The 12,525-nt window shown below is 37.4% G+C and overlaps 1 protein-coding gene across 5 annotated transcripts in view; it reads right to left on the reverse strand.

The window, feature by feature from the left end:
• CTNNA2 (catenin alpha 2) overlaps positions 1–12,525 on the reverse strand; it is a 1,049,032-nt gene that overhangs the window by 233,260 nt on the left and 803,247 nt on the right. For all 5 annotated transcript variants that reach the window (XM_065891313.1, XM_065891311.1, XM_065891310.1 and 2 more), the window contains one exon: positions 3,133–3,285. In XM_065891313.1, coding sequence (XP_065747385.1) covers positions 3,133–3,285 — 153 coding nt within the window. The remainder of the gene's footprint in view (positions 1–3,132; positions 3,286–12,525) is intronic.

Below are 12,525 nucleotides of genomic sequence, written 5' to 3' on the forward strand. Positions count from 1 at the left end.
AGTAGTACAAATTCTCACACATTAAAAAAATTAGAAGAAATGGGCAATTTTATGCTGAAAACTTACAAAATTAAATTTAAATAAATTCCTAGAATACAACTTACCAAAGCTGACCCAAAAGGAAATAGAAAATTTAAATAGTCTTAGGTTTAAAAAAAAAGAATCTGTACTTTAAAAAATCTCCCTCGAATAAATACCCAGGCTCAGATTGCTATATCAGTGAATTCCTCCAAATATTTAAAAAATATATAATGCCAGTCTTACACATTCATTCACTCCCAGAAAACAGAAAGGTGGAATAATTTCTTACTCATTTTTTGAGGGAAAGCATAATTTTGATACCTCTGAAGGAGAATAAATGAAACAAAAATCATACAACTGTCTCAAAATGTGCAGAAATTTTGTTTTATATAATTTTGTGCGTATTCATGATTTTTTAAAATTTTAGTGAAGGAATAACAGAAGACAGCTAAATTAATCTACTAAAAGTATCTGCAAGAAATCTAGAACTATCAATATAATTAGTGGTAAAATATTTAAATTTTATCACTGTGATCTAAAAGTAACAGAAATATCTATTACCACAATATCGATCTGAACATCTGGCTATTGCAATAATGCAAGGAATAAACAAGATACAAAGACTGGAAAAAAAGAAATACAACTGTCATAATTTTCAGACAACATGATTGTGTATACAGAAAATCCTAAAGGCTACAGTCAAAATTTGGCATTAGTAAGTGAATTTATCAAGTTAATGGATATGAAAATCAATATATCAACCAAATTTTTCATATTATAGACACAGAAACTAAGGCCCAGAAAAGTGCCCAAGTCCATACAGACACTTTCAAAATGGAAAAATGGTGACTCTCAGCCCAGCACTCAAGTTTTCTTACATGTATGCATCAGCAGTGAAGCACTTGTTTGAAGTACATAAGCTACAGAAATGTTTTCAATTCCTGTTCACCTCTAATCAAACACAGGCTAGTGCATACCTTAGCCATGGCACCTCCTGGGTATCAAGAAATTCTAAAATGCTGCTGTAGTGACCACACAGGGGGAAGGAAAGGAACAACTAAGGGAAGCAAATCAGCAACGGTCTGAAATGTGGAGTCTAAATGAGATGAAGCTACTGCTTCTGGCACAAGTTGTGGATCAAGGATCACCCAGAGTGGCTGGATTCCCCTTCAGTGAAACCTACAGATGGGATGAAGGGAAATGGTGGGTGTGTCCAGGGTCTATCACAGGAGAAGGGAGAAAGAATAGACGAGTGGGCTACTTGGTCCTGGCCTCACATTTACACAGGGCATCAAGTTTGAACTTCAAACATCATCTACAAATGAGGTTACACACAGAATTACAGAAAGACACTGACAGGACTGAAAGTAGGAGATGTTTATCATATAACTTTGAAGTCATGTCCTTTGCTTCGTCCTTAATGCCTACGACACTATGAATTAACATTCTCTATAAATTCTGCAGTTATCATGTAAATACTGTGATTATATGTATGGGATGATGTATCTGTAGGTTAATATTATTATTTATTGTATACAAATATTTAAAAGATTTTTGTAGCACTCATTCAGCATTCTTTCTTTCCTCTTCTTCCTCTCTGTGTCCTTCTACCCCTTTTCCTCCTTCTTTACCTGCTCTTTCTCAAAATAACAGAAAGGGCCAGAACTTCCAAGGCAACCTTGGAAAGACTCTGGATTCTTCAATGGCCAATTTGGAGCTTGGAATTTCTGTGTGGAATGTGAAGACTAATAGGGTGCTTGCCCCATCCGTGGGGACAGAGCCAGAAAGACTGTCTTGATATTATAAGTATGACCCTATCTTTAGCTCTAGTCTGGTGTCACCTCAAGACACTGGAGCTATGGTAGGAAGTTCAAGGGTTTTATTTTAGTAGTTTCAGCTTTTGCATGTTCAGCTTGCCAACTGCTGTCATGGGTGATATCTCAGCCTGTGTCCTAGAGGACCAGGGGCCTCCTCGAGGCTTGATGTAGGACTTCCTGCAGGCTGAGTGTTCAGCCCCAGAAGCGACAGCAGTGCTGGATTAACCAAAGAGTGAACCAAGCACATGCTTAGGGCACAATTAAATTGGAGCACAACCCCATCACTCACTGCAAGAAAAATGGAGAGCATTTCATATCTGATGAACTTATTCAGAATTTAATTTTGCCATCCAAAGAAAATAAAAAAGTAATTTATTTAATTTATAGCTTGCATTTAAGTTGTCTGCAGTTTTGAGTAATTTTATTTTATTTTTGAGTTACAGTGGGGCTATACCAGAGTTTTTGTTGCTGTTTTTGCTGTTGTTTCTAAGTACTCAGACCCTGAAAAAGTTTTAACCTGGCTCTGATAACCATTCCCTTAATTTGCCAGGACCCTTGCCCTCCTTGACTCTTTTTCTCTATCACACACATTTCCTGTTCAGCATCTCTCTTTTCTATGTGGCCCCACATCATTCAATCCAACTTTTGCCAAGCTGTTGGTTTTCAACTCTTAGATTTAGGCAGTCTGGTTAACATTTCACTTTTATTTTGTTTCCCCTGAACAATATTTTTCTCAAAATCACACAGCACAATTTTGCGTTTATAAAGCAACTCCCACAGATGTCTCTAACACAGAGAATATACTTAGGACCTGAACTTACACTCCTACTACTGCCCCAAGATCCTTCACCAGGAGTTCAGACATCTCTTATAGGGAGGGGGGATTGATTTTTACATGTTCATAATGTGGCCAGCTAATCCAGGCTTAGGTGAGTGGAGTGGAGATGGGGACGAAAAGGGAACAGTGTTTAAATCTCCTTTTGGCAATTTTAATTCTATCCCCTTTAATCAAACATGGTCTTCAGAACTTTGGAGGGTCCTTTCTATTGCTCCTGTTTCAGCCTCTGCTTATTGTTCAGGAAAATTAGTAGACATGTTTCAGAACACGTTTAGAATTGTCTAATACAGAGAGGAGAGATTACTGAAAACCTGTTTCCTTTGCAAGGGATGGAGTCAACAGAAAATAAAAGAAAGATCCAGGAAAACCATAGAAGGATGGCCTGTTGAAATTCCAAGAGACATGTAGAGATTAAACCCACTGATAAATTCTAGTCTTGGGCCTCTCTTGACTTACCTCCACCAGCTTGTTGGCATGCTCGCGGAAAACCTGGGCGTATTCCTTCACTTCCTTCTCGTTCCCACTTTTTGCAGCCTCAATGAGAACTAGCAAAGGGACGTTGGTTTCCAAGAAAGAATCAGATATGTGATCCATCACTGCTTTCCGAAGCTACAGTGAAAACAAAAACAGAAACACACACAATTAAGGAACGGAGGTCTATTTGAGTGTATTACTCATTTAGCCATATGAATTATATCACTGCCTGGAAATAGTTTTTCTAAAGTCCCAGTTCTCATTGCCCACAGGCATAATGTTCCAACTCTCTTTTTAATCTTGCTGGTGCTTATCACATCAAAGGAAGGCAAAGAGATATGACTGACGAATGATTCTGAATTAACTGTATTGTAGGTCAACTTGAAAGTTGACCTACGCATGGCCTGTTGCTCATTACATTATAGGCTCTCCTTATCAAAGTTCTGCTCTCATCCTTCATTGGCCAAATGTCTCCCTTCAGGTTTTGAATCTTGATTCAGCTCAAAAACTTGGGCTCTTTAGAAAAAGGAGAAATCTAGGCATCATTCAACAGGTGGGGAGAACTTTAGGTGAACTGGGTCTTGAAGCCACCCTAAAACCTTACCGCTCTGCAGTCTCCTACCCTTTATAGATCCACTGTTTGTATTTAATGGAGGTGGAAACATGAAATATCTAACGATATCAAAAATGTGTCTGCCCAGGTGCTATGATGATATAGTTGCTGTGCTCCAGAAAGAAGTACTGACAATTATTCTTCAGGGTAAGTTAGAATAAACATACCCAAATTTCTAACAGTGCATAATTACACATCATTCCCACATTGTTAAAATGGGAAGCAGGGCAGCAGCATGAAAATGAAATGAAAGTGTACTGAACAATTATCTTAGTGCTGCTTTGTTCATAACTGTCAGAATGTATACAGGGAAAAAACACCCCAAATACAAGTAAATACGAGAGAAGATGATAAACAATGTGTATATTTTCCAAACAAATATTCCTATTCAGGAGTATTCAGGCAAATCTTTTGATAAGGTGATACACATACATATTTATCATTGGTCAGAGGAGAATTTTGCACAAATCATTACCATAAAGTATGCATGTGTGTATGTATAGCTTAGTTTTGGTTCAACTCTGGATTGAGTTGGACATTTCACCATATAAAATATAACAAAGCCTATGGAAAATTAACATTAATTAGTTACTCATTTAGCAAGGTGTGTTCAATTTCTGCTTGGGAATAATGTTTTTATTGGTGAGCTCATATATTCTGGGTATATATGATGTGTCAGACAACTAAGGTTAACCAAGATCTTTACATATTACATTACTTAATCCTCACAACAATACTATGAGATAGGGACTAGTCTTACGCCAGTTTTTCAATTGAAGAAAGTGGGACTTGGAAAAGTTAAATAACTTGCCTGCCATCATAAGGTGGCAAGTAGCAGAAGCCACTATGAAAAACCCTGAAGGGGACAGTGCAGTGGACACTTGAAACTGACCTGGCTTGGCTCTCTTCCAGGACAGAGACCCTCATGAAGGAGAAACTACTGGGAGTGAAATCAAAATTGAACTGGATGGGGACAACAGAGATAAAAGAAAGGGAAAGTCCAGGTAAAGTGGGGACAATTGTCAGAGCCAGGCTATCTCACCAGTCAAGCCACTGTGTTGGGTTTTTTTAATCTTAAAATTTTTACTTTGGTAAAATATATATAGCATAAAGTTTTCCATTTTAACCATTTTTAAGTGTACAATTCAGTGTCATTAATTAGGTTCACAATGTTGTACAACCAACACCATCATATAGTTCCAAAATATTTCCATCACCCAAATAGAATTGTATAAACATTAAGCAAAAATTCCCCATGCTTCCCTCCTCCCAGCCCCTGATAAATCTACTCTCTGTCTCTATGAATTTGCCTATTCTAGAACATTCATATAAGTGAAATCATACAGTATTTGTCATTTTGTGTCTAAGCCACTGTACTTTTAAATGTTACACAAAAGTAACAGGAGTGAGAGCTCTGTGAAGCTAGAAGACCCATCTGCTCTTCTAGCTTCTATCTAAACCTTCAGGAAGATTGAGTTCACATAAAAATGAGCAACTTGAAATCATCAAGGTCAAAACTCACATAAAATTATTATAAGAAAAATATATCATCTCTACACAAACTAAAAGCATGCCAGAAAAATATGCCTGTAAAACAAATTAAAACTGTAATCTACTATTTCAAACATATTAAAATACACTAAAAATTGATGCAAGATATGAAAGAACATAAATTAGACAAAGAAATTATAGGATGAGGTCATGAAACTCAGAAAAGAATTATAAATAAAAGAAAAATCATTTGAAGACTAAACAAGAATGAATAAACACAATTGCAAATGCCTCAAGAGAAATATAAAGAGAAAACAAGGAAAAATTATTACCCAAAATAAATTTTTGAAAAAGAGCTTTTAAAAATTTGAGTAAAGTTGACAAATATTGGAGATAGGCAAAGAAAATTCAATTTATGGCTACTAGAGGTCCCTAAAGAAGAAAATCAAAGCAAGAAAACAGAAAGAATACTAAGAACTTTAATTCATGAAAGTTTTCCTCAATATATATATACAAAATTTTCAATTAAAGTGTTATTATATAAATATAATCACTTACATATTTATTTTATATAATTATTTTTAAATATATAAATTATATTCTTTATACATTCAATGTAGAAATATATATTCTATATAGAAATATACATTATATATATATAAACTATTTTCTGAAAAAGCGTATCATGTACTTGAGAAGAGTGACCTATACTATCAACCAAGAAAACTGGATTCTAAAGAAAAAAGGGGCAAATCCTTATGTACTTAGGCAAATAGAGCATGTGACTTATAAAGGAAAGAAAATCAGATGATGACCAGACTTTTCAACAGCAAAGCTTTTGCCAGAAGAAAATTAAATACCATATTTAAGATACTCAAGGGAAGAAAATATGAGCTAAGAATTTTATAACCAGCAAAACTGACTTTCAAAGATATAAGCCACAGACCAAATTTGATCAACATGCAAGAACTCAGAAAATATTGTTGCTATGAGACATAGGGAATCTGTTAGAGAACAAACTTTACCTGGCAAAATAACTAGAAAAACATCAACATAATATCTAGAAAAACATAAGTACTGGCAGTGAGCTTTCAATATATACATGTTTATAGAACTAAGAATATAGGATAGTCAAATGGGAGAGAGTATAATATAAAATGGATGTATGCTCTGGCAATGAAGAGGTAAAAATGAAAAGAGAAAGGGAATCTTTTTTGTGAAAAGATTTTAACTATCTTATGTAATTTTAATTATAATGGTAGTATGAAGATTGCTATTCTAACACTATTGTGTTTCAAGATAAAATAAAGCAAACAGTTATGAAAGTTTATTTCTCATCTCCTGTGTTCTTGCTAACCAGAAGTGTTGGTGTGGAAGAAAGATGATGTAATATAGAAGAGGTTAAGGAAAAACCCTATAATCCTAGATCTGAAGTAGAAATATCAGTATGAACACATGAGATTTTAAAGTGAACACACACACACACACACACACACACACACACACACACACATACAATTTCCAAGTTCTGTCCAATGAAAAGGTCTAAGAACAATGGCCAGCCCAGTAGCAATGAACATCTTGAAATACAATTTTCCCCTAAACCAAACTAGGACTTCTTAGAGAAATGGTTGATTCCAATTTCTTTGGGGCTAGAAATATACAAATAGCCTGAAATATCTTATTATACCAGACAGCAAAAAGAGATCAAAGACTACTAGGGTCATGTAAAAATAACTCAGGAGGCTCCCACTTGGCCAAAGACTAGACAATTTAAACGTCACAAAGAATAAAAATTCCAGTGTCTTGAAACCCATCAAATATGTTTAAATGAGTTTATAATGACTAAAAAATAATAATAATTAATTGGTCACCTTCAGAGGATGACAAAGAACCAATTCATTTATCTTGGAAGAATCAAGAATACATCTTGCCTTTCCTACATGAACTGAAATTCTTTGTAACGAGGAAAATGTCTGTCTATAAATTTAGTCCACTTAATAAATGAAGACAAAATGATAGAATATCACCATTTTGCAACCTTTAATGAATTAAGACATCAGACAATGAACAATAGTGGTTGAAAACATCACAAAAAAGGTACAACAATTTAAGAATTGTGAATCACTATATTGTACACCCATAACTTATATAATATTGTATATCAACTATACTTCAATTTAAAGAAAGAGAGAGAGAACCAGACATTATGTGCCTTCTGATGAAACAGCACAATCCCAAGTATGGTGATGCCAAAGGGATCAAACTTGAACATGGTAGAAGCTCTGGATCCCCTTGGTGGTTTACACAAAATATAGAAGACAGAATAACATATGGGACTGCATCACACATATCCATTCAGCTAAATGCGAACTCCAGGAACCTTACAGTACAAACCATCCGGGTTCCTCAACAGATAGATTATAAGCAAAAGAAAGGGATGGAAGGGGTTGCAACAGATTAGGAGACTAAAAAATAAATCCCAAAACGTGGGCAAACCTAAACTATATCATCTGAAGATGAATATCAGAGTGATAAAACCACAAAGGAATACAAGGAAGTGAGCATTCTCAAAGTCAGGATAATGTTGCTTTTTGAGGGAGGCAGGAAATATAAAAAGCGTTTCTACGGAGGCCAGCAAAGTCTATTTCTTGACCTGGGTAGTGGTTACAAGAGTGTTTGCATAATGATAATGCTTATTGTGTGTGGATTTCTATATCTATGCTTTATTTTATAATTAAAAATTTAAAAAAAGAAAGAAACATTTCTCATGCACACTTTTCCAATTTTATCTAGATGGAATACAGACATGACCCCAAGGTGACCTGGGAAGCCATGAATTGAAGATGCTGTACAACCCCTGTTCCCCCCAATCAACCTACACCTGAATACATGGAGGAGAGCTTCCCAGTGTTCTGTCACTGGCCCAGTATTGTTACATGATTAAGAATGCAATTCTATTTTGTTGGAGCTGTTGCACATTTTGAAGTTTATTAGTTGTAGTAGTTGGTCTGTTCTAACTTAACTAGAACACATTGAAACAGATCTCTTTTTTTTCCTGCCAATTCTGTCTTCTTTTAGGCTACCTTTCCTTCCCTTGATTCTTCCTACTTAAAAGGTGGGCCCCAGGCCAGTATCATTGCCTTTTCCTGGGAGTTTGTTACAAAAGCAAGCCTCAGGCCCACCCCAGACCTCCATTTCAATCAGAATCTGCATTTTAATAAAAAGCCTAGGTGATTCCTATGCACAGTAAAGTTTGAAGAGCACTGCCCTAGAAGACCTATTGTATCAGTTAAGTTCTTAGTTGCCAGCATTAGAAACTGATTTTGGAAGGTTTAAGCAGAAAAGCTCTCCTGTTAGTTGAAAGAAAGAACAGAATACAAAAATGTTAGGACAGGGTTTCCCTGGTGGCGCAGTGGTTAAGAATCCACCTGCCAATGCAGGGGACAAGGGTTCGAGCCCTGGTCTGGGAAGATCCCACATGTCACGGAGCAACTAAATCCATGCGCCACAACTATTGAGCCTGCGCTCTAGAGCCTGCGAGCCACAACTACTGAGCTCACGCGCCACAACTACTGAATTCCACGTGCCTAGAGCCCGTGCGCCACAACAAGAGAAGCCACCACAATGAGAAGTCCGCACACCACAACGAAGAGTAGCCTCCGCTCGCCGCAACTAGAGAAAGCCCGCACGCAGCAACAAAGACCCAACACAGCCAAAAATAAAATTAAAAAATAAATAAATTTATTAAAAAAAACTGTTAGGACACTGTGTCTTTCTGTCATTAGCTTCTGATGCAAAGTCTTAGGCAAATGAACCTGATTTTTATCTGAGTGAAATACAGACCCAAACTCTGGGTCATGTGTAAACATCTAGTTGCAAGGGTGAAGGAGGAAGGTGTTGGGAGGAAAGCACTTTGTAAAAACAAGTTTTCTGGCCATTTTATCTTCTTATATACCAAAATTTATATAATGAGGAATTCCCCAAACATAGGAAAGGAATTCAGATGCTGGATCAAAACCAAAAAATGGCCAATAAAGAATAGATCTGGTAGAAGAATAATTCAGGTACTCAAGCATGGGTGGAAGGTGGAAAAAATAAATATATTTATAGGAAAAAATTAAAGGTGAAGGGTTGTCTGTAAGGAACAATATCAGAAGCTATGGTCTGGGACAGGCATGGCAAGTATACTGCCACATTTCCTTGCTATGCCTACACCAGACATGACTAATCAATCACAGTGTTCTTTTATTCTGAGCTCAAATACCATTTCATAATCCTTCTTAGGACAGTGTTCCAGATACCTAATGCCAATAAATCCTATTTCTTCTGCAGAAGGAAAGCTTTCTTTCTTTGCTGAATCTTACCTGCAATTTAAGTGTTTTTGCATGCAAACCTTTAGGTGGATTGTATCCAAGCATCTGACAATCCAGTGCCATCTTGATTTTCAGAAATAAGAGTTAACACCCAAATCTAGGCTGGGCTCATGATATTTAAGAAATGGCTGATTGTTTTAACATGTCTTGTCATTTAGAAAGATGTTTAGAAAAATCTTGTTAAGAATAATAGTATTCACTTCACTGCAATGATGTAAGATACACCAATCAAGGTCAAATTCAGGGTAGATCGTGATTTTAAATGGGCTCAAAACTTTGAACCTTAAATCTTTCCATGAATACAGCTGCTCTGGGCTCTTCACAATCACTGACACATTTTACCATATTTCCTTAAGCTTTGGGGTGTAATTGTTATTAAAAATGAAATATCAAAACAACAAAGTGTCTGGGCCAGGAGCCATCTAGCCTAGGAGCTTGACAAGAATTAAGCCTCATTAAGTCAGGCAAATTTTAGCCAGTCTGAAGGTCAATTAAGGTAATCAGTCAGTGCAGTAATCCACCCAAAACCACTTTAATAAGCTAAGGTGCTGCCAATGCACACAGTGCACTGGTAATGACAGCACTGCTCACAGTTTGGGATGGGGGTGGGGGCAGCTGTGGGGGAAGCAGAGGCGTATCTATGAAGCTTGTGCAAGAGCACTTAGAGAATAATCAGTTTTTTTCCCTTTATTTTGTTTTCTTTATGAGAAACACATAAAATCCTTTGGTCATTCTATTCATTATCCTGATGGCACTACCTTCTGTGAAGCAAAATCATTTTAATTGGGATACCAGCTTCTTTCCTTAATGAAACCAATGACTTCTTTAAAAAAAAGAAGAACAGTTCATTAGGCTTCATGCTTTTCTCCATATACCCCTCTCCCCAGTTCAGGCCCTACTGAATCAATTCAAAGCACAACTGTCATCATTAGAAACACCAATATGCATGGCCCTAAATAACAAACACAGGATGGTTTAGTTTAGTCAGATAAACAGTCCATGCCCTCTAGATTTCTCCTCTAGGAGTGCTGATGCAGTCAAGATAACAGTTGATACATATCTTGCTGATGGATTAAAAAGCACTGAGTAGATAACTGTAGTAGATTTGTTATATGAATGGCCCCATTCTTCACCCTCCTCTACCCAAGCCCATTGCCATGTAACTCTGTATTGTCTGCCTTCTCTGGCTCTGAGCTGGGCCATGTGGCATGCTTAGGGTCAATGGATGTTGACCATTATGATGCATGCAGGGGTGACTTTGCTTGGTCTAGTGGACTTGCTTGGTTTAGTTAGTCTGCCATTCTCATGAGTAGGACATGCCTAGGCTAGACGGCTTCTCCCAGGAGGAGGGAGACAAACATGTGGAATAGAACTAAGTCACCTCAGTCATTCCCATCAAGACCATCTTAGGTCAGTGAAGAGCAACTGAACCCATACATGTGAGAAGGCTTGACTAAGGTGACCATCTTAGACTACTGAGCAACAAATGCTATTTCGGCATGCCATTGAGATATTATACTGTGCTACTGTGACAAGAGATGACTGATAATATACATATTAAACTAGAATAAGTTTTTGTGGTCACTGAACCATTTTGGGGGGGGAGACACCATCAAAATAAATTTCTGATCAATCAGTTGACTGGTTGGTGTCATTCTAACTCAGTTCTTTGGCCAAAAGCGCTGGATTAACAGTAGTCTGCTCTACATGTACAATTATAAGCTCTGGGCTGTGCTTAACAACATCACAGCTGCAATTTCTTATTTTTATAGATTTAACAAATTATTTAGTTTGAAATTGTACTGAAAAGACAAGTCTTGGGGACTAGGACAGGTCAGGGATCATCCTGAAGAATAGCAGCAGGTGCTTGGCTCCTGCTGGCTCCATTTTCTGTCCCAGTATGCACAGCACCGTACCAAAGTCCCCTTCTTACTCCACAGTAGGCAAGGGCAATTCCTTTCATGGGAAGAGAGAATGAAATATTTCCTTAGGATCCCAGGCAGTGCTGGGTCATCATGGATCTCCAGATGGCCTCAATCCAGCATGTACAAGCAGCTTTCATTAGTGCTGGTAAAAATGTTAGCCGAACATGGAGCCCATAATCGCTTGAGGCAATACAAGGAAGCAAAAGAAAGATTGGTGGAATGGAGGGTGAACGCGGAAGGCAGAAGTGGATTGCAGCAGTGGGCCATGGAGAAGAGGGGGCAAAAAGGGGAGCAGGAAAGGATCGGGGAAAATTAGTATGTCATATTAGCAGACTTTAACGCTTATTTTGTGTCAGACACTGTTCTAAATGCTTGGAATAACTCAGTTATTTCTCTGACAAGACCTGGGTACTATTTTCTCCATTTTATAGGTGAGGAAACTGAGGCAATTGAATGTTACTTGTCCACATTCACATGGCTGATAAGTGGCAGTGGCAGGATTTGAACTCAGGCTGGCCCCAGAGTTCATGCTCTGAACTAGTAGTATATGCAACCTCTCCTTTGTCTAAATTTTTCCAGCTTTGCATACAGTATTGACTGAAAGCAAAGGTATATAGATACTGATGGTGCATCAAATTCCAGGAACATACGTGATCCAGCTTTCTGGATGATGAGTGAAGTGCATGAAGAATTCTAGAAGACTCCCCCAGGATAATAAAAGAAAAAATAAAAAAGAAAACCCCAGTAGAGAGGATGGGAAACAGACCCAGGGGCAGATGGATACCCCAAGAGGGAGTAAGTTGTCCCTCCAGAGGAAGAAGTGATGCTGAGTCCTAATGAATCCCCATTCCAGGAGCTGAAAGGGACCTCCTGTATACTCACTATGAGACTCTGTGACTTCCTGGGGCTTTATGAGTCTGTAAAGAAAAAAAAAAATGGAGGACTCATGGGTCAAGATATGTCTACTGCA

This window comes from Phocoena phocoena, chromosome 14 (genome assembly GCF_963924675.1).
Source record: "Phocoena phocoena chromosome 14, mPhoPho1.1, whole genome shotgun sequence".
Taxonomy (NCBI): domain Eukaryota; kingdom Metazoa; phylum Chordata; class Mammalia; order Artiodactyla; family Phocoenidae; genus Phocoena; species Phocoena phocoena.